Consider the following 23,955-nt stretch of genomic DNA (forward strand, 5'->3'; position numbering starts at 1 on the left):
TGTCTGGGTATAGTTAAGTCGATATAAAGNAAGTTTCGATTTTACATTATTGCATATTACATACATATTTGACATACATACATATAACTAATACAACTACACGCAAACTAGCAGGCAAATATGTCTGGGTATAGTTAAGTCGATATAAAATGGAATTTTTAATGACCTTTACAACGTGCGGTTTCAATATCAGCGGGTCAATGTGCGTATGTCTGCTTGGATATTTATTTACAATGCATATATATGTATGTATACACAGCCGTGTGTAGCACGTTTGGCTCGTATACTCATTCGAGTACATATTTGCATATTTAATTTTGTGCTCTAGTGATATGATATGCTCAAGCCAACTTTAATTGATGTGCTTTGGAATCCACATTTACACATTAGGCCACTTAACCCATACCAATACACGTGTGTATATTTAAATCCTTATACAAACACGTCTTAACCACAAATAGGTTGCTTCTGATGGATTTGTTCTGCCACTCATGGCTGTCCTATCAAAAGTTCACATACCCGTTCAATTAGTCACATGCATACTTACATATATGTGTGTACCCTGCAAACGATTTTTTTCAGAGTATTCTGAGTTGTAGAGAAATTTTAAAGAATTTTTAAAGATCTCATCCGAGTTTTTGCCGAATTTTCTAAAATGAAATAAACTGTGCACAATTCGACTCTTTTACGAAATATCGGAAGAAAATCGGTAAAACAATGAAAATAATTCTGCTATGTGAAGAATTTCTTGCAGATTTTTTTCAGAATTTTCTTTTCGTACAGAAATTTCTTTACGAGTTCGTGTCAACCACTTCATATAATTTTCTTTGAAGATTCGTAAAAAAATCGGTAAAGATATGAGATTCTCCTAAAGATTTCGTTAAGATTTTGGGAACTTTGGTTTGCAGGGTATATGAATGTATGTATCTTCGCACACATGCACGCATATATTGAGTGTGTAAGTATGCGTTGCGCATCTATTACGAACGTGAGAACTAATTTGTTCTACACTTTTTTTTATTTATTAAATAAAATCTTAAGGACACGTCGTCGGTTTTATGAATGGCCGCGTGCGTGAGAAAGTCTGCTGCTGCTGTTTGATTGATTTAGCGTTTTAAAGAAATTTTAAGGTTTCGTAGAAAATTCTATGTCAATCAAATCGGTGTGGCATTGTTGTGGCAGACGCATTGGCAGCTGGTAATAACTGCTCTTACTCGAATTAGTGCAAATTAAGTAAATTTTGGAAAAGTAATTTTGGTGTACATACAAAAAAAATAATAATGACTTAACAATAACTGAAAAGTGAAAGATATTAGGTGTATTTTCATTCACAGAGAATAAACTGAAATAAAATTAAATTCTAACTAAAAACACAAAAAAATGGCATTCTACTCGGAAAGAGAGGCTTACTGTATTTACTAACTATTGCATAAAGCTGAAAACTTCAAAATTTTTTTTAATAATTTGTTATAAAAGCCAAAGGAAAAGGTATATATTTTTTTAAATGTGACTTTAGTGAGTATTTAGTGCCGCAAATTTTAGCTTAAGTTGTGTCAGTAATATAAAAAAAAAAAGTAATAAAATTTCAAAGAACGTTCAAATATTTTTCATTACTGAAATTAGCGAAGTATTAAAAATCAGAACAGAAAGCATCCAGTGCGCTCAAAAATCTTCTAAATGGTTAGTTATTTTTCAAATTTAATACCGTGCGACAGTTAAAAAAAAAATCAATATATTCGTGAAACTAGCGACCAAAAATTGTAGAACTGCGTTTTCAGCATTAGACTCTGTCATCAGGAAGGACTTTGAAATTTAAATGGTATGGTTAATTAAAAAAAGAAAAAATATTTAAAAAACTCAGTTCAATGTAGAGTAATAACATGGATATCAAATACAACAGAAAATACTTTAGAATTAAAAAGACAAACGTTTATGTTTCACAACGACGAATATGTTTTTCAAATGTCATTTTAATACTGAATATCCTTGGAAATTTTTTTAAAATATTATATGTTAAGGACTGACATACACACGACCACATCCTGGAATATATCTAACTGTATTAGCTTAAAAATTAAAATTAACTAAAAGGGCATTTCTAATACCTGTTTGTTTATGTGAACGAAAAAAACTATCTTTTTTTATTTCTACACAGTTTTCTCTTCCATTTGGTATACATACCGTTATTCCACATTGCAATGATTTAAAAAAAAATTTTTTTTTGAATTGACCAAATCTATAAAATTTGAAAAAAATCCTTAAGTTAGAGAGGAAAATCAAAAACGCAGTTTTACTAGATTTAGCCAATAGTTTCGTCAGTGTTTTTACTTATTCGTATGTTTTGAAAATGCAGATGAATACTTAAATTTTTTTAAATAAACGCATTTACCTTATTAATCCATTCGTTGGCATGATGAGCTAAATATAAAAAAAATGTACTAAATACTTGTCCAAATTTAATCTAATGAATTGTGGTAAATAAATTGAGACACTTCTAATACAAAGCTAAAGATTACACTGGTTCACAGCAGAATTGCCCGCGGATTCCGAAAATCGAGATAATTTTTTTTCCATTAATACGTTTTCGAGATATCTGCGATTTACCCTTATTTAGCTTAAACAAGTAAGAGCAGCGCTGTCATCGGCTATGCCGAAGGCTTCATACCTTTCATGAACATCTGCAAATTTTACTTTGACAGATTACTGCTTTTGAATACATCTGCATACATCGATAGAAGAGTTACATATTTATATAAAAAATCGCATCTAAACAATCAGAGGTATGGAAGATATATGTTGTAGTCATCCGATCCTTGTTATTTTCACTGTAAGTATTCTGTTAATAATGAGTGAAAATGGTGCGAAATTTCATGTTCCTAGCTGCATAAATGGAGGAGTTATGATAAAAGACCTCATATCTGAACAATCAGTTGTATGGGGGCTGCAGGTTATAGTGACCCGATCTTTGTTATTTTCACTGTAAGTCTTCTGTTGATAATGAGTGAAAACAGCGCGAAATTTCATGGTCCTAGCTACATAAATGGATGAATTATAACGAAAAATCTCATATCTGAACAATCAGTTGTATGGGAGCTATAGGTTATAGTGATCCGATCTTTGTAATTTTCACTATAAGTATTCTGTTGATAATGGGTGCAAGTATTGCAAAATTTCATGTTCGTAGCTGCATAAATGGAGAAGTTATAATGAAAAATCTCATATCTGAACAATCAGTTGTATGGGAGCTATATGTTATAGTGGTCCGATTCTTCCGGTTCCGACAAATGATTAATACATTATAAAAATACACCCACCTACCAAATTTGATCCGGATATCTCGAAAACTGAGAGACTAGATTGCATACAAACAGACAGACAGACGGACAGACGGACAGACGGACATGGCTAAATCAACTCAGCTCGACGTTCTGATCATATAAGTATACATTTTAATGGGTCTATCTCTTTTTGTTCTGGTACTTACAAACATCGGACCAAAGTTATAATACCATTTCATGCTCATGAAAGTATAAAAATAGTGGTTTCACTTTATCACGTATCTCTTACAAATTAACTGAATAATCGTAATACGAAATACGGCAATATCAGGCCTATCGAAAAGTGATGTATATGTGGTTTATGGAGAATGTAATTTGCTTTCATTTGCCGTATTACGATTGTTCAATTGGTTCGGCAGATATACGCGACTAAGAGGAACCACTCTTTTTTTAAGCTAAATAACGGTAAATTGTAAATATTCCGAAAATGAATCCATAAATAAATATATAAAAACTAACTCGGTTTTCGGAAACACCGAGCAATTCTACAAAGGAATTGGATAGTGGCATCTGGAGATCAAAAAGTGTGTTATTTGCATTAGTTTTGTAAAACAAACCTTGATCTATTGGTGTATCAGTGGTGGTGTAAGTGTATCTAAATGCGTGGCTAGTTTAAGTAAAGGTAAGGCTTGGTAACTGAATTCGCGCTTATGTGTTAATGCAAATCGCTGGTGTGTATATCGAGCCCTAACCGCCAAAATAAAGTAAGTTAATTTTTTTCAAAATTTTCCTTTGGATGCAGAAATGCATCTAGATGCTCTAGGAATGTTTCTATATCAAAAAAAAAATTTTGAAAAAAATGTCGCTTACGTTATTTTGGCGGTTAGGGCTTGATATCTTTCTCCATATGAAACTCGAAAGGTCTCTTCTTAAGAGCTTTTAATTACAGGTTCAGTTTTCGCTTGTCATTGATCGAGTAAACATCGTTTGTCGTGCATTTTTACTGTGTTTTTTTTTGGTCTTTGGCTTCTGTTCCTTGTACCATTTGAAAATTCGCTTTGGATGTAAGAATATAGAATAATGGAGAAAAGGAGGACTTTGTCAAATGTTGGGCGGTCCCTTCGAATTATTTTCAATTCCCCGACGAGACTTTTACACTTACAAAGCTGACGTTGCTGTGATGCAAAGTCATCCGGAACGAATGGAAGGATTGGCCAATACCCAATACGACAAAAAGGGGCACAAAATAGCTGAAGAATCGTTAATTCAGCAAAACACACATGAACATATATTAGTCCATTATTATTTATATTAATATACAGTTAAAAGTTGACCAGTGTCACATAAAAATTAATATTTTTTTAGCCATCCCTCTTAGAAACTACCCTTATAATAATATATACTGCCTCGCACGTAATCGCTCATCCTAGGCTTAAGACGTATACAATACTCAATAGGTTGCCATTAAAATTAGTTTCGGAAATTTTGACTCTACTCTAGTCAAGTGAGTGTGTAAGAAAACGCAGTAATTAGCCCTATCGCCAATTTTATGCAGTAATAAATAAATTGTTCCCATAATTTAACATGCAAACCAAAACCAAATAGGGAATATTTGTACGCATGAAATTCGCGTTAGGGCTGAATGTGAGGTGGGGGGGTGGGAACATAAAAACGTTCGTCTTTGCGAGTCCTAAAAGCATTCAAAATCGAAATTCCATATCTCTACCGCGCTGAATACAACTTTACTACTCATAAAATTAAATACTTCAATAAGCGATATTATTTTTTTTCTTAGAAGCGCAGCATTCAAATTAATAAACAAAAATAAAGACCGGCTTAAATGTGTGTTTTCACCGGCCTAAATGTTGATACTGACACTATGCATTGCTGTCACTCATACGCCATTGTAGTAACTTACAAACCGTACACCTAGCTCTAAAGTGAGCTAACTCAAAATTAAGATTGGGATATAAAACTACTTGTGGATCGTACAGCTTAACTAAGTATAAAGTTCCTATCAGCTTAAGATTAAAAAAAAACGTGGTCAATTTGTAAAAGGATGGGCTTAAATTAAAGCAGGAACTTTCGACTACTGCCTCTGACAATACCTTGACCTGATGATCACTTATACTTGAACAATAAAAAAGTATTGAAAAATTGTGCTATTTCCCTGCAAACCATTTTTTCAGAGTATTCTGCATTGTAAAGAATTTTTAAAGAATTCGTTAAGATTTAATTCGATTTTTTGCCGAATTTGATAAAATGAAATAAATTACGCACACTTTTCTTTTACGAAATTTCGGAAGAAAATTTGTGAAGGAACGAAAATAATGCTGCTTTCAGAATTTTTCCAGAATTTTCTTTTTTTTTTCATACAGAAATTTCTTTACGAGTTCGTGTTAACCACTTCATATAATTTTCTTTGAAAATTCGGAAAAAAATCGTTACAGAAATGAGATACTCCTAACGATTTCCTTAAGATTTCGGGAACTTTGGTTTGCAGGGTTATTGAAAAAAAAATGCCAAGTTTCAGTTTTTACAATATATGAATATAAGTGACCATCAAGTCCGGATGCAGGAATGGTATTCTAAGGGATAGTAGCCGAGAGTTGTATACCTTTTGTTTCTTTGCCAGAGCTCCTAAAATATTGCAAAAAACCCGATTTGTTTGACAATTTGACATCGTTTTTCTCAAAATCTGGAGCTACTGGAAACTTTATACTTACGGATTCGTAGCCAGCACAAAAAAGAAAAGCTTTAACATTTGGCGCACCAAAATGTTTTCCGTTTTCTTTGGCCTGTTTAATAGATTGGCGCTTACGCATATGTATGTTAGCGTTTGGCGAGCTTCTCCTCCGATTTGTGGTGTGCGCCTTGATGTTGTCCTGGAGGGACCTACAGTTTTGCGCCGGCTCCGTACGTCGATTGTATTTTTATGAGAATATTTTTTTATGGCACGCGGAGTTTTTCCATTGCCTGCCGAAGGGCCACCGCTATTAGAAAAACAACTTCTTTTTGTTTGTTGTTTTTTGATGTTGGGTTGAGCCAGGCTTAAATCCAGGTCCTGGGGAGTGGTAGCGCGCACTGCTAATCACTACACCATAGCGGCCGCCAATTTTCGGATATACTTCTACTAAAATGTCTACAACTTTATAAAGGAAGGTATCGTTCCGCCGCCGAAGAGGTAGTTGGATTTCATCGAATCCAAAAGAACGACTGATGATATATATTTAGAAGTATAAACCTCCCGCCGCCCTTAAATCGGTTAAATCTACCATAGACCAAGTATACATCATACGCCAAATCTTGACAAGCGCTCACATGAATAGGATTGGCACTCACTATGTCTTAGTAGATTTTGAAGCTGCTTTCGATAGCATGAATAGAAATTGTATATAGGCCGCGATGTATGAATTTGGTATCTGCGCGAAACAACTTAGTTCGGCTGTGTAAAGTGACGTTGAATTGAGTTCGGAAGACCCTCTCCGAGCATTACGATACTAAACGAGGTTTTTAAGAACTCTCTATTGTTTGATTCCGTTAATCTGACTCTCATGTACAGCTCTTCTATATAAGCTTACAATTGCCGGTGATGTCGATATCATCGACTTCAATAACCACACCGTTTGTTTTCCAAATTTGATATGGAAATAAAATACGCAGATGTGGAGGTTAATTGCCTGATCCAGTTTAGCTTAGGAAAAACTAGTTTGTCCCAAGATCGTGTTTGGCTGGTAACATAGTATATATGTAAGTAAAAACTAAATTTGCTGCATTCCATATTTACTTTGTATAACTCTTTCTGCATCTGTTCGAAAATCACTCCGCATACGTTAAAAAATAGATTTTTTGTATAGGAAGTAAACCGAAGCCAGGTGAAACTTTCAATTTAGGAAAGATACCACCAACCCTTTCAACGCTTGGCATCAGCTTATGGTCAGTATGCAATATGATAGCCTGAAAATTATCAACATATAAATTTTGTTTGGAGCACCCCTTTATTTTGTTTTAGGTATAGACAAAATGTATTCAATACAGTGTGATTGAATTTGACATTGCTCTCAGAAGAACCATCGTATAAAGTGAAATTGAAATTTATGAATTTGAACCAAGGCATATTCAACAAGGTAGAAGTGAGCTCTCTCATACCTGACTGTAATGTCAAAAAATGTAAACAAAGCAATTAAACCTTTGTTGTGCATTTACCACATTTGATCAAACTCAACATCTTTGAAATGAAAGTTTTTGTAAATATGAAAATATTTAAAATCTCATTAGAATCAGCTTCATTTTATTTATTGAATTTTCGGTTTAATGTAAATATGGGAATGCCCACTTACACAAAATTACACACTAAATGAAACACACTCATTTATAAAACCGTTTTGACAATTTTCTTGCTTTTACTATCCCAATGTTTTTCAGCATTTATTTTTTTTATTGAAATACTTAATTCTAAAGGATATTAGTCATTAAAAAATTTGATTCTTCTAAATTCACATCAGAATTTAATTTCAATAATTTAGCTATTAAATTTTGCTATTCGAAATTTCCTTTCCATTAAATTTATTAAAAATTACTTTCAGTTTCTTTATGTCAACAAGGAATACTGGTTTAGGTTTTATCAGACCACCATTTGAAATTTGGCCTATCCATGTATGTATATGAAAGGGAGATTTTCTTTTCATATTCGGTATGATAAATCCTGCACCTGGGACCAAACGCGTCCACTTAAAAATACTCGGCTGCGATGGGCAACAAATAAAGTCACGACCACACGTGAAGAGTCTCCTAATGAAACATCGCAGCAATTTGCACACCGTTTCCGCTTCACTTGACAATTCGAATGTTTAAAATAACGCACAAGTTTGTTTTCCAGGCTCTTGACTAACACATCGCACCGCTCGCAATTCCTTTTCATTTTATTATGTATTTAAAATCAGTCGCACAGCTCACAATAGAAAATTTATATAAAAACAAGAAATATTGAATACTATAGGGATAAGAGTTGACATTTCAGTCGCAGTTCAAAATAGAGAAATGTCGAAATCACCATGATAAAAATATAGTAAGGTAGAACCGCTGAGAATCAATTTTAAAATTCTTGACGTTTCCAAACAATTTAATTTTTAAATTTACTCACAAACTCACACACATATTTTCATTTTCAATCTCAAGCAACAACAATTTCGAACAATTTCAATTTTTTATTTTCACTTTTATATGATTTTAAAATGTTGGCAAACTTCAAAAAAAATCATGGCCGACAAATTGAGAGAACGGTTCTACCTTGCTATGTTTTTATCATGGAAATCACTTCTACCTTGTTATGCCTTGATTTGAACCGCTTGTTTATGTTTTTTGGCATAATAGTACCTTAAAAGAGAGCCTACCTGAGTTGTCAATCACACCTTGCTTAATAGACCTTGCGTACAAACATTTACGAAAATTTAACACCAGAAAAATGTCATTGCACAGTAGGGTGGTCCTTAAGATATCAACATCTCGGACACCCCTTATTTTGTTTTACGTTCAAAAAAGATATCCCGGAAACTTCCTAAATTAAAAATTTAATAAATTACAAGTTATGGGTCGCAGCCAAGTTTTTAAAAATTTTAAATTACAACTTTTATTGAAACTTTTTCAAATAAATTCAATAAAGTCGCTAAGTTATAGCTGGTCAAAGAAAAAATCTTATCAAACTTATGCTACTTAAAAAAAAATGTTTTTGCAACCCCGATTGTTTTTTTAATTTAAAATTATCTTCGATGCCCATTTTTGTATGTGCAACAAAGGAAGGGGTTGCCCATGATTTTGATATTGTTAAAGTCTAATGATACTTATTTGCTAAAAAAACAACAATTTTTTGTTATTAATTATATAGTTAATGTTCCATAAATTTTCGCCGAACTCAAACTAAGCTCATAAACGTTGCTCCAAAAAAACTTGTCAATAACCACAGCAAATTAGTACGAATTTCAATAAAGTAAATTAATTCCACTCTTCATTTCAGTCCTACGACAACAGCACCTCACACTAAGACAACATGCAGCCCAGCAAATATGTCGGCCTTGTGGCCGACTTAATGCCCAATATTCGGCTGATGAAGTACTCCGGTTTGTTCATGCATAATTTCACTGGCGGTTCTGGGCTCTTCAAAAAGATTTACTCATCCATGCACTTGGTCTTGGTTGTGGTGCAATTTCTGCTGATTCTGGTGAATATGGCATTGAATACGGATGAAGTGAATGAGTTGTCAGGCAACACGATAACGGTGCTATTCTTTACTCACTGCATAACCAAATTCGTATACCTGGCCGTCAGTCAGAAGCACTTCTACAGGTGAGTAGAGCAAAAAATAGCACACAAAAAACCAAAGTTGTGAGAATGTAATGAAATCACTGAAATGAGAAAGACGAAGGGCTACAGCCGCGCGGATTAACATTTCATTGAGTTGCGGAAATGTTTGTGAGTGAGAAATAATGCAAGCGTGCAGCTTTTAGCGGCGAGCGGGTAAAATTCAATTCAAAGAAATTGCGTCGAAGCAACGCTACGGCGTGGGCTTAGTTTAAGTTAAATGGAGCGTAGTAGTGCCAAAGCTGCTGAATAGTGGAACTTCCGATGGCGGCGCATGAATTCGTTTAATTAGCCGCACAATCAAGCATTTCAACAGCGCTACGCTCCTTGCGATCGCTCGCCCCCTGTTTGTTTATCTGTGTGTGTGTGTGCCTAGCTTAATGACGCACTATAAAATTCATTTCAANGCCGCACAATCAAGCATTTCAACAGCGCTACGCTCCTTGCGATCGCTCGCACCCTGTTTGTTTATCTGTGTGTGTGTGTGTGTCTAGCTTAATGACGCACTATAAAATTCATTTCATTTTAATTGCAGAACATTGAATATCTGGAATCAAGTAAATTCGCATCCATTGTTTGCCGAGTCAGATGCTCGCTACCATGCAATCGCCCTCGCCAAGATGCGAAAATTATTCACGTTGGTTATGCTAACCACCGTCGCCTCGGCAGTGGGTGAGTGCGCGCTTTTTATGCACTCGCATACTAGTACATACAAACATACAAATAGAAAGAAAATTTATATCTGTTCATATTAACTTTTGAATTCTTTCGCCCCCTACTCCCCACACTTCAGCTTGGACCACCATTACATTCTTCGGCGAGAGCGTTAAATTCGCCTTCGACAAGGAGACAAATTCGTCCATCACCGTTGAAATTCCACGCTTGCCGATTAAATCTTTTTACCCTTGGAATGCCATGTCGGGCATGTTTTACATAATCAGTTTCGCTTATCAATTCTACTATCTGCTCTTCTCCATGGTGCACTCGAACTTGTGCGATGTGCTCTTCTGTTCGTGGTTGATTTTCGCATGCGAGCAACTGCAACATTTAAAAGGGATCATGAAGCCCTTGATGGAGTTGTCAGCTTCCTTGGACACCTATCGACCCAATTCAGCGGCACTCTTTCGTTCTTTATCGGCCAACTCTAAGTCGGAGCTAATCAACAATGAAGGTGAGTGAATTTTGAAGACGAAATTAAAAATGAGAGAATTATATTTGGCGCTTTGCGGTTTGCCGGTTAACGTAGAAGTATTGCTTTGTTTCCTTAACTCTCAAGTAGAAGCTATATATGTATATGTACATCTTTTAAGCAATATTTTCGCTAAGTCTTCGCATATGATTCAGTGCCACTTCCTTCTCTTGCCACAAAAAAACCAGTAAAGCATTCTTCTTGAATATAACGTCGCTACCTTGTCAAACTATCAAATGTGAAAATTGAAACTTTTCAGGAGATCGCAAAATCTGTTGTAAAAATTTGTTGTAATTAGGAAAAGGTGTGGGATTCGAAACATTGTTAAAGCCTCTGCTTCTAAGAAAACTCGAATGATGATTTGCCAAATTATGTATCATTCTAAACGCTTGCGCAAAGTATCTTAATTGAAACAGCTTTTTTGCACATTCGATAGTTTGACATGGTAGCGAAGATATTTCAATCAATGGAGTTCCAGAAACAAGTACAATAAAAAATATATCAAGTATTTCAACAATTTTAGCCTTAATTGTTTTTTAATAACTTTGAGAAGTTTTTAAGTAGAATGTTCATATTAAAGGCAGTGGATGTTGGCGTCAAATACAAGATGTCTGTGAAGTTTGAAGAGTGTGCCACCGAAATAAAAAAATGGCTGGATACATAATACCTGTCGTAGCTGTTTTGTAATTTTTGAAATTTTACTCTTCTATTTATTTTAATGATTTAAGGTACTTCAGAATGTTAAAATTAAACGGTAAAAATGTTCTTCTTGCCAAAACGAATGAATCTACAATAGTCTTGGCGTTCTAATTTTTAAGCATGAGCAGCAATCGTAAATATAAATTAGCGACATTTAAAGCAGAGTAGAATCTCACTTTAAGTCTACAAAATATAACAACGCGATTTTATCTCGACCTTGGGCACTCGTTTTCAATCATAATAATATCTAAACACCTCTTCTTAATTCCATGTTTTAAATATGTAATTACTTTTCAGAGAAAGAACCCACTGATCTGGATATCAGCGGCGTTTATAGCTCCAAAGCTGATTGGGGTGCACAATTTCGTGCGCCATCGACGTTACAAACTTTTAATGGCGTGAATGGCACAAATCCGAATGGTTTAACCAGGAAACAGGAAATGATGGTGCGCAGTGCCATTAAGTATTGGGTCGAGCGGCATAAGCACGTTGTACGGTAAGTCATTGAATGCACTCTTTTACATACATATGTATGTATGTATATATGTAGATGGACATACATACATACAGTTATTCAGTTGATTAGTTTTTTCACATGTTAAAAATGCCTTCCATTTTAATTCTTTTTCGTTAACTTTTATTTAAAATATATATAACAAAAACCATATAAATGTTGCAGACTTTCTGAAAATTCAGCGAACTTCAAAACATGGAGAATAAAAACTTTTTAATCGGGCGACTTGTCAAAAATCAACTTAAAACTTGCTTTTGTTGTGTTGAAATTGAATGGGCTATAAAACTATATATTCAAAAAAAATCTATATAATCTGAACCACCCTGAGTCTAAAATAGTTTGTCAAGGCAATTTCGAAAAAAAAATATTTTTTTTATATTTGAATGTTATAACTTCGGATCTTAGAGTATGATATATCGATTTCTTTTGTTCCAAAGTTCACTATCCTCAAGAACCCCTCTAGTACTTATCAACCAGATCTCAGTTCTTGCCATCCTAACGCAGCATCCTAATGCCGGTAAAATAATACTCACCAAAAATCAGTAAACTTCTTCTAAAGTATTTTCGTGGCACTTAATTTAGATGCCAACTATTATTCACTATCGTTTAAATATGTTTGCACTTACATAATTATTTTGTTATTCAAAAGACCTTCCATTTCTTTATTTTGTTCCCAATTCGTGTGCCGCCATATTCCTTTACCGCACAAATTTGCACTCTTCACCCCTTTTTGTTCGCTCGAGTGCCTAAGCGGAAGCTGCTGATTGTTGAGGAAATTTAAATTTTCAATTCGAACCCATTGCCCTCATCAGAAATGGTGGTGGAACAACACAGCCATTGCGGCTATGTAGCCAAGCAGTTGGCCAAGAATAGCTTTCCAATACAAACCTTGCTGACCTTTATCGCAAGCTAAGCGTTGTCTTCATCGTTTTTGCTGTTTTTGTTGTTGTCGTTGCAATCACTGCAAATACCAGCAATCTGTCTGTATGTGTGTGTGTGTGTTCGCCTTCAGATACTTGCAGTCAATATTGAAAGTGTTGCATTGAACTATCGGCCCGGACAAGTTGAATACGTTGCGCGTTGGTTTCGTGGCTTGATTGCCAGCAGCTACTAAAACTGCTTAGCAAGCAGGCAGCAAACGGCAGGCGGCCACCAAAACAGCAAACAACGTACAGAACAACAACTTTGTTTGCAGTTTGTGTTGTTTATTCATTTCCGTTTCCTTGGCTCTTCAATTGTGGCACATCCGCCGCGCTCCGACAAACTTCGTCTAGTCTTGTGGATTTTCTTCTCGCTTGCGTCTTATCTGCGCATGTTTGTCGATAAGCTTAGACTGGGAAATTCGGTCAGTTTAAATGGTTAAAGTTATTTTGAATGAATCAGCTATTTTAATGGCTATGAAGGAGATAAAATTTGAGTGCTTATGGAGTGGTTGAGAAGGCAGGAGTAGAAGGGTATTGAATGGTTGTTGGAATATTTTAAATTACTCTGCTGGTTGGTTTTTCATTTCTAACGTATAAATTAAATTATTTTGAAAGGAAAAGAACACACAATGTCTATGCGTAAATTTTCCTTGTACAGAAGTACAACAGCATCGTGTTACCGGAGACTTGCCGCTGTTTTTATAGCCCTGGGCTTACGTATACATAATCTGTATTACATATATTGCAGAGTCTAACCTGGTGGCTCTGAAAAACTGTCAAAGTCGAAGTTAGTAGTGCTCTCATTTCCAGCAGTAGAAGCGACTATCGGCAGTTGGAAGAAAAGCTCACTTAGCAATAACAGACAGTCATTAAGGGCCGGCAGGTAGGCGAAACTCATGTTACCTTCGATCTCAAGTGGTCTACTAGCAAGGTACATGCTGTAATATAACATAGACACGTCGGCGTAGCCAGAATGAGAAGAAGAAGAAGAAGATAGACTTCTCCTTCATTTTTGACATTGAAAAATTCAAATTTTTAAATGGAAACAATAATTTGTTTTTATTGGAATTTTAGCATTGCTTACTTAAATATTATTTCATGTAGCGAAGCTAGACGGAACCAAACGAAGCTGTGTTCACACTGAACGAAGCGAATCGGAGGTTTTCTGATGGACCCTTGATTACCCTCAAGGAAACGCGGCAACACTATTTGCTCAATTTTATTTAAAAGATTCGTTGTTAAATTCGTTTTTGTTTGAATATTTTGATATCCTTTTGCAGCACCATCATGAAGCTGCAAAATTAAATAGAAAATTCAAAATCAAAAACTGCTTTGCTTTCAGCTCTAAAACGCTTCTAAAAAAGCTTTATGTATGAACACTTTCATATAGCTACAGCAATTTGAAAGCTTCACTCAGCTCGGAACGGCTTAGTTCGGCTCGGGTCCGCTTTTTGTGTGAACGTACCTTTAAGTTATATCTATCGAGAAAACATAATATCAAATGAAATGAAACCTATAAATTAACCTTTTTAAAATAATATGATCTAAACATTAACAGAAAATTAAGTAAAAAATATTAAAGTAATAAGTACTAAAAATTTAATGAAATTTAAAAAATTTATTTTTTTAACAATAAAATCGTGATATTAAAAAAATATATATATAAAAAAAAATTAATTCAAAATAAAAAATTAAGTCCATAAAAATTAAATCAAATAAAAAAAAGTATTTATGTTTTTAAGAAAGTTTATTCTAATAATTAAAAGAAAATGTAATTACCAAGAGGAAAACAATTAAAAAAGGAATATAAGCTCCTTAACTAGACGCATAAAGAAGATCCCACAATTAGTCGTATGGGGTCCCCAGTGACTCGAATTAAAGTGTTGAAAAAAGGGTTTTCAAAATAAAAAACGAAGTATGTATTTACAAAAATATTAAAATACTCTATTATCGTTAACTTAAAAAAAGAAAAACATAATTCCGACTTCAAACTAAAAAAAAAAAACAAAAATAAAAAATTACCTCCGCCAAAAAATGTTGCGTTAGTAGTCGCATGGGGTCCGGACTTAAAAAGATTAGCGACACATGCGCACACACCGATGTTCTGGCAGTGTCTTATTTACCCCGCGGGGAGTTAGGAAGCTAGACAGAGCGCGAGCACGCTCCAAGCACTCCAAGATATTTGTTTTCAACTTGATCACTTTAACCCTTTGCGCCTAATTAAGGGTTAAATGAATTACAAAGAAATGCATGGATGTATTTTTGCCACTGACTTACATAGTATTTACTTTGTTGTATTATATGCCTTGACCAAGAATATAAATTAAATAATATGGTACGATGAATAGGAAATGCTTTATACCATCTTCCAACAGCTGTGCGAAGGCGTAAAACGCTTTAACTTTGAATTGTATAGCTCAAAACTTTTTTTTTTTCATAAAATTACTTAAAGCTTGGATGAGGTGTTTTCTTAAGGGTTTATTAGCCTCTAAAATTACCTCTGTTAAGTCCATCACTGCTATATCTTTTACACTGTCACCCTTAAATTCAGTATGAAATTTCTTTAAACAAAACCATACAATTCACAGTTCTAAACTTTATACAAGATTTAGGAAAACCACTCTTATCCTGTTTGAAAAGTCGAACTCAATGAATTTATACACAAGTCATATGAAATATTAAAATGTGGTTGTCAAACTGTTCGTGGCGGCGTGGGAGAGTTTGTAAACATATTTTAAACCTGTTTGAAAAGTCGAATTTATTCAAATATTCACAAGTTATCTTTGTTTGAAGAGTGTTGCCACCTCTTTCAAAATCGCATTTATTAAATATGGATATCAAACGGTTCGTATCGGCGAGGGAATGTTGTAACTATATACATATATACAAGTTATATGAAATATTAAAATGTGGATCTCAAACAGTCCGACTAGGCGGGAAGACGGTTTGTAGTGAAGAGGGTTGCCACCTGTTTAAAAATTCAAACTGACCTTGAATTTAGGGAGATTTTAGTTTGAAATATTTTGAAGGGGTTCCCACCAGTTTGAAAAGAATTATATGAACTATTAAAATATGGGTTTCAAATGTAATAGTGTTTAGAAGTCTTTATTGTGAACATATTATACTTGGAAAACGTCGGCAAGGAAGATCAATAGAAGAAATCGAGGTGAATTTGTTCAAGAGTATCCCGATATACATACATTCGTCCGGTGCCTTGAAACTGCTCATCCAAATAACGTCGAGTGCTTTTGTTTCAGATTGTTGCTGCAAAAAAGCTTTCAATGTCGTCGACGAAGTAAATTGCTCCAAAGAAGCCAATCAACAACAAAGTCATTTGCTGACTCGATAAGCCAGCATTGCCGCTGGGCAAAACAGAGACTTGATGTGAGAAGAGCAGTTTGAGTCAGCTAAAACATTTGGTGCAAAAGCAAAAATAGCTTTTAGTAGTCGATCAGCAAAAAATCTTATAATAAAATCATGCAACGTGCAACCAAATGGAAATAGAAAAAAAAATACATACGTTAGAATTAAGGAAAATAAAGAGCTTTTGAACTTAAAAGCTATATATATGTATGTGCGCTTTTCTTTGACATAGCAATGCGCGTTATAATTTATTTAAAATTGTTAGTGCAGCAAGCTTTTGCAGAAGCATTGTGGAGCAAAGCAGTTTTTAATTTTGAATTTTAAATTTTTGATTTTTCAGCTTTATGTCGCAGTAACATTGTAGTCGCTGCGAAGAATAAATTTAAATAATTCAAAATGTACTTTTCCATAAAAATTTTCTGAAGAAAATCTATCAAATTCGCTCGGCTTTCCGTGTGTACGTATCCTTAGAGTTTGACAACGATGCACGAAGTGTTCGAGGCTTGAAGCAAAATTCTAAATTGCTTAAATTACATAAAACATTTACAATGGCAGATACGATAATACCTACAGTATCGGTCAAATATATAGCACGCCATTTCAAAGTGATATTGTGTGCAACTTATGTTTATTTATTTATTTTTGAGAATTTTCAATTAAGATACAGTTCTTTCTCTAACAAACCCCATATAAACCCAAGTTCAACAATTTGTAGAAAACTTCAAAAAAGTGCAACAAGTTTTCACCTAAATTTCAAACTTTTTTCTCGGAAGTGTTTTAATTTTTCTGAATACACAGTTTTATAGCCCAATCAATTTTAGTCTGATAATGTGCAAATTTCAAGTGGCTAAGAATTACCGTTAATTTTTTTGAATTTTTTTCGCCAAAGTGTTGCGGTTTTCATCAATATACAAATAATTTGAGTTTATTCATTATTATGCGACAAAAAAAATTCTAAAAAATTAACGGCAATTCGTAGCCACTTGAAATTTGCACATTATCAGACTAAAATTGCAGTGGCTAAAAAACTGTGTACTCAAAAAAATTCCAACACTTCCAAGAAAAAAGTTTGAAACTTAGGAAAGGAAGTTTGAAAATTCTTAAAAATAAATAAATAAGCATAAGTGGCACACAATATCACTTTGAAATGGCGTGCTATAGATATGACTGATACTGTAGGTATATATGAGACATTCTTTTTCATATCGGACACCAAATTTGGTGTCACATTTTCGATTGGCTTCAAACTTTTTTTATGGGTTCTATACATGAAATGAGCTAACACGTATTCGAGGAAATTTCTTTTAATTTTATTTCTTCGGAGATACGATCTGTCTAAGTTTGCATTTTTTCGTGATTCTGACTAATCAAGTACTTCTTCAAATCATTGTATCTCGGGTTCTGGTCTTCGTAGAGATTTTATCTTAACGTCGTTTTAAAGCTAAAGAAACGGGCTTAACATTTATATATATAAGATGGTCAATATTGCCCTAAAGCTAACTTAGCTATTAATAGCTGAACTTTTTGAAGTTGATTTGCATAGTGAAGACCAGTAAATTAGGGATTCAAAATTATACCATCGTAATCTTTGTTTAATTCTGTATAAAAAACGTGGTTCAAAAAAATGCGGGTTTTTCAAGACCAATTTTTAAAATGTTTTTCTTTATGGCGAGATGGTTTGTTTTGTGAGAATCAACAATTTTTTGTAATTTGTAATGTGTTAACCATCGGGTTTTTGCAAAAAGTAAAATTTTATTGCGGATTCCGATAGAATACCTATCCAGAAATAATATTTGTACAGCAAGATTTTTATGTAAGGCGACAAACCCCTAGAAATGGGCGTGGCAATCGCAGGACTAAAGTTAGCAAAACGCGGATTTTATTGCGGATTCCGATAGAATACCTATCCAGAAATAATATTTGTACAGCAAGATTTTTATGTAAGGCGACAAACCCCTAGAAATGGGCGTGGCAATCGCAGGACTAAAGTTAGCAAAACGCGGATTTTATTGCGGATTCCGATAGAATACCTATCCAGAAATAATATTTGTACAGCAAGATTTTTATGTAAGGCGACAAACCCCTAGAAATGGGCGTGGCAATCGCAGGACTAAAGTTAGCAAAACGCGGATTTTATTGCGGATTTCGGCAGAATATCGCTTCGTGAACAACATTTTCTCCGCAACCTTTTGAGGATCATTAAAATATTAACTAGAAAATACGGAACGTAAATATTTTAGTAGTTTCTATAATTCTAGTAATAGTTTCTACTTTCTTGAAATTATAACTGTCAACAGTGACGTGGGTGCCAAGGCGCGAATGCACTAACTGCTTGTTTAATGACAGGAGACGCGTCGTCTCGTTTACCACCAAACCCATTCGCTTTGCTTTCTTATCCAACTTTGAAAGGGCGGAACAGACCTCTCGGATTTTGCTATCGATGCACATAGGGGTATTTAGCCAATTTATGCGGCCAAAATTATTTTTATGAATATTTCAACTCGAAATATTTAGAAAGGACGTGTTATGACCTATAGAATTGTAAATGTTTAAAATCAAGTTACTAAAGGTTAAAACATTAACAGAGTTGCCACCTGTTAAAAAATTTTGTTCAATCAGTTAAACGAATTGCTGCAATATGGGTATCAATGGAAATGGGTTTGAAAAGCCTTTATCTCTAAGGAACCTTCCAGGGTTTAAAAAATCAAATTCAACTTTAATTAAAGGAATTAAATAATTCAAATATGTATCACAGTATAGGTAAGAAATATTATTATATATTAGTGTATTCGAGGTGCAATTAATCCGGCAGTGTTACTCTTTTATGAAAGAGTATCACGTTCTACGCGAAAATTTGGGCGAACAAAATTTTGACAATCAGTTACTCATCATAGGTAAATCAAAAGCAACATAAAAGTTTTTACTGCGCAATCTCTGCAACATTTTAGAAAAGTTTAAGTTGAGCATCAGCAACATGTCATCAGGAAAGCAACAAGTCTGCAATATTGCGGTAATTATTACGTAGCTAAAACTACATTTTTGTAATAATAACAGTCTTATTTATTGTTAAGAGAACTTTGTAAGTATTAACTTGGAGTAAATTAGCGTCCTAAACTACTGAAATATCGGAGTTTTTTTTATTTTCAACGCATTGCTTTTCCATATCAAGTGCACCGAGTTTGGTACAAATTGATAAATCGGTTACCGAGATATACATTTGTGGTCAAAAGTGCGCGGCGCCAGGCCCATTATCCAAAATATTATAATAATTTTAATTAAAGCTAAGAGGTTATTCCAAGAATCGATTTAGAGTAAATTAGCTTCAGTAGTTATTGATTTATTGCAGTTTTGGCGTTTCTGTAAATTACCGTTATATGGGAAGTGGGCGTGGTTATCGCCCGATTTCAAGAATGTTTAGCAGTTATGTTAGATATAGCCTAAGCAAGGCTCATACCGAGTTTGGTACGGATTAGTGAAGCGGATACTGATATAGAGCATTTCATCATAAGTGGGCGAGGCCACACCCATTTTCTAAANTATGGGAAGTGGGCGTGGTTATCGCCCGATTTCAAGAATGTTTAGCAGTTATGTTAGATATAGCCTAAGCAAGGCTCATACCAAGTTTGGTACGGATTAGTGAAGCGGATACTGATATAGAGCATTTCATCATAAGTGGGCGAGGCCACACCCATTTTCCAAAACTATTTTANATTTCATCATAAGTGGGCGAGGCCACACCCATTTTCTAAAACTATTTTGTTCCAAAATTTTACTTTACATACTAATTTTTAACAATTTGGATACAATATTTACTGAAATATCGTAGATTTATCTAAATAGACATTTATCTAAATTTAAACGCTTGTATACCCAAAACTATTTCTTTAATCATCACTTATATAACACCAATGTAAAGGAAAACAAATATTTATTCCCAAATATATAACATAGTAGGGTTCGCCTTACATTCCCGCAGATTTTTAGCAACAGGACCGAAAGGTCCTAGAAAACTTGACTTTGGCTAATATCTCGAAAACTATTTATTTGTTAAATTAAATGGATTCATATTCTAGTTCAGCGGCCTCAAATTAATCTAAAAAGTTTAATTTTAGTGTTAAGATAGATATAAAGTAGTGTTACTGTATACTAGTTGCGTTTTTAGATTTTGCCTTAATACATTTTCTAAGTTAAGAAATACCACTTATCTGCCATTTTCTGCGGGCAGTCTTTTCACGCTTTATTAGCCAAATTTCTAAGCTTTCAATTGAACAACGAATAATAACGCGATCTCTCCCGGGGATACAACAAATTCCTTAATATTCACAAAAATTAACAAAAAAATACTCGTTGAAAACCGCTATTTTCGTTACATTTAAATTGGACTTTTGCTTAATAAAATGATTTAAAAAAATCTACCCTTATTATTACGGTCTGTATGCGGATCCATCACTACTTTTTAAGAATATAATGCAGTAATCAAAATATTAACTTAAAACCGTCACGATCTTTCTAGAGAGGGAAAATTTATTTATAAGCAGCGTTAGAATATTCTGTTTCCGGTCAACGGTGAGCGTTCGCTGTGCAAGTTAGAAAAGTGAGGGGGACTGGGAAATGTTATTTGGAATGTTCTCTATCGATAGTAACTAATTTTTTAAGTTTTCTCCAAAATTTTGTCAAATTGGTTTTTGGCCGCCTAAATCGTTCAAATACCCCTATGTGCGATGATGTGGATGTCATCGGCATACTCCAGTAATTGCACGCCTTCGTAGTAAATTGTTCTTGAGTGGTTCAATTCTGCGTCTCTCTATCACAAGCGGCTTTTAAATCGACTAATATATGGTGTGTGTCGATTCTTTTCTCGTGGGTCTTTTCCAAGATTTGGCGTATTGCGAATACCTGGTCTATGGTGGATTTTCCAGGTCTTAAGCCACACTGATAAGGTCAAATAAGTACGTTGACGGCGGGCTTCAGTCTTTCATACAATACACTCTATAAAACCTTGTAACCTGTGCTTAGAGAGCTGATCCAGCGGTAGTTGGCGCTAATGCACTTTCTTGCAGATCAGGCAGAGAATACATAAATTGCAGTCGTCGGGCATGCGTTCATCTGACCATATTCTGCATAAGAGTTGATGCGTCCACCTTATCAGCCCCTCACTGCGGTTCTTGAATAGTAAGCTCCCGCAGCTTTATTGCTTTTCAAGCGCTCTATTGCTATTCTTTCCTCATCAGAGTCAGGTGGTGGAACATCGACTCCATCGTCATCGACTGGGGGCCCGGGTTCATCTTCTTCATAACTTTTAGTACTGATAGCATTCATTAGGGTGGAAAAGTGTTCCCTCTATAATTTAAGTATGTTCTGGACATCAGTCACTAAGTCGCCATAGTTTTTCTTACAGGACCTCGCCCTGGTTTTTGAAATCTGCCGTAAGTCCGCTTACTATCTGGTAAAGTTTTCGGGCGTTTTTCCTATCAGCCAGAATTTTAAGCTGTTCGCACCCATGTATTTCGACAATTCCGTTCTTATTTGCGGCAAATATATTTCGATTCCTTCTTCAGTTCTCTATAACGGTCCCACATAGCGCGCGTTACGTCCAATCGCAACTTGGCCCCGTAGTTTATTTTCCTGAAAGGCAGTGCATATAGAGATGTAACTCAAAATTAACGTTTTTGGTGATTTCATCATATAATTAATAAGCTTCATAAGTAGAATATGCTCAGCCTAACAGATGGACAAACTTCCCAAAAATTGCGAATATATGTTTTTTTCAACTGTCTTTTTGTATACCAAATATATGAATTGGTCAAACTTTGATTGCGTTTCCTCGTCGTATTAAACGCGCCATATATTCAATTGCCCTGCAAACCAAAGTTCCCGAAATCTTAACGAAACCTTTAGGAGTGTTAGGGTGAAAAATAAAGCAATTTATGAAAAAATTCTGCAAGAAATTCTTCATAGCAGCATTATTTTCATTGCATTACCGATTTTCTTCCAAAATTTCGTAAACGAATTAAAGTGTGCTCAGTTCCATTCATTTTAGAAAATCCGGAAAAAAATCGGATGAGATCTATACGAATTCTGAAAAAATGGTTTGGTAAGTTCAGTTTTTTCAAATAACCTTTAAACTTTAAAAAGTTAAAAAAAATGTCCACATTATACAACATAAAAAACTTTCGTAAGCGGCAATATGAACTTTGATTATGTAATGTGCTCTCAGCGTGTTCACAAAAAGTATATAAGGGCCATTTTACCTTTAAACAATAATATTCGCAAAAAATTAAAGGCCCCATACAAAAATATATTGTATTGAGTAATTTTGTTGTCTATTTAAATCCAATAAATTATTACACCGTTCATGGAAGAATTAAAACAACACCCTTGCTGTAAAATTTGGTTTTTTATTCCAAAATTATCATTCTTATAGTTCTCTGCTACAGGGTGGGCCAAATAAGAACTACACGTATAACTTCTTAATTTTTTAATATTATTGTTATTTTCTTTCTGCATGTTATACTTAATCTCTTGGAAAATAACAATGGATACTTACAGCAAGAGCACCAACAACGACTATAATACGCTATTCGTTTTGAACAACTAGCCTCAAAAACTGATTTTTTAGGTAATGTTTTAGCCGGATGAAGCGCATTTCCAAGCAAAACTGTAGAATTCGGGGCTCTGCAAATCGAAAGGCAACACACCAGCACCAGTTACACCCATCCAGATCCAATGTTTATTCGAGAATGAGAATGAAACGCCAGAAACGATTTCTGGGGCTTCTTACAGAATAATGATTGACAACTTTTTGCGGCCAACGGCAGAGCAGCATCCTAATTTGTGGTTCCAACAAGATGGAGCGACTGCGCACACTGAAAGGCAAACTATGGCAAACTAGGCAGACTATGGTAGGTCTTATTTGGCCCACCCTGTATATATGTATGTATGTATGTATATGGAAATACAAGCAAACGTGAAACGTTATTTCATAGTTCAAATGTATTTTTGGATTTTTTTGTTTGGATTTGCACTTTGATATATGCGACACCAAATTTTATAAAAAAATCCATAGCTGAGTTGCTAAATTTATTAGCAGTTTCTGTATTACTAATGTGTCTAGAATTGCGGTCACAAGAAGTGGTAACAATTTTGANCCAAATTTTATAAAAAAATCCATAGCTGAGTTGCTAAATTTATTAGCAGTCTCTGTATTACTAATGTGTCTAGAATTGCGGTCACAAGAAGTGGTAACAATTTTTTGTAATAAAATTTTCTGGCTACAAAATGTTCGATAACTCGCAGAATAGACCTGTAAGGCGGCACTGAGCGGCGTGCCAAAAAATTTGAATTTTTCAGAATTTTCAGTGGAGGCTAAGTCTTCATTCCCAGGAAGCCTTAACCTTACTCCGTCCATCCGGAGTATGCGAGTCAATTCGTTCAGCGGAATCTCACTTATAAATAATAATACATTTTTGAATTTAATTAAACCAATGCCTTAACCTTAAATGATTTCAGCTCCAATAGTACTCATACGCCACGACGAACTCGAAATCACTATTCAAACAATCTAATTAATTCTTGCGTTTAATATATTTTAATTAGTATCGTAAACTACAATTAAGTTTACATAAATAAAAT

The 23,955-nt window shown here is 34.5% G+C and overlaps 1 protein-coding gene across 3 annotated transcripts in view; it reads left to right on the forward strand.

The window, feature by feature from the left end:
* The first annotated feature begins 1,153 nt into the window (after nucleotides 1–1,153).
* Orco (odorant receptor co-receptor) overlaps nucleotides 1,154–23,955 on the forward strand; it is a 28,409-nt gene continuing 5,607 nt past the window's right edge. Inside the window, exons 1-5 of one of the 3 annotated variants that reach the window (XM_017615457.1) lie at nucleotides 1,154–1,488; nucleotides 9,292–9,620; nucleotides 10,171–10,307; nucleotides 10,429–10,806; nucleotides 11,821–12,019. In XM_017615457.1, the coding sequence (XP_017470946.1) occupies nucleotides 9,325–9,620; nucleotides 10,171–10,307; nucleotides 10,429–10,806; nucleotides 11,821–12,019 (1,010 nt within the window). In that variant the 5' untranslated portion in view covers nucleotides 1,154–1,488; nucleotides 9,292–9,324. Of the gene's footprint in view, nucleotides 1,489–9,291; nucleotides 9,621–9,651; nucleotides 9,747–10,170; nucleotides 10,308–10,428; nucleotides 10,807–11,820; nucleotides 12,020–23,955 lie in introns of those variants that run through there. The other 2 variants (XM_017615458.1, XM_017615460.1) reach the window with 2 other exon arrangements.

Source organism: Rhagoletis zephyria, unplaced genomic scaffold (assembly GCF_001687245.7).
Source record: "Rhagoletis zephyria isolate East Lansing unplaced genomic scaffold, Rhagoletis_zephyria_1.1 Rzeph_scaffold_01023, whole genome shotgun sequence".
In the NCBI taxonomy this organism is placed as follows: Eukaryota; Metazoa; Arthropoda; class Insecta; order Diptera; family Tephritidae; genus Rhagoletis; species Rhagoletis zephyria.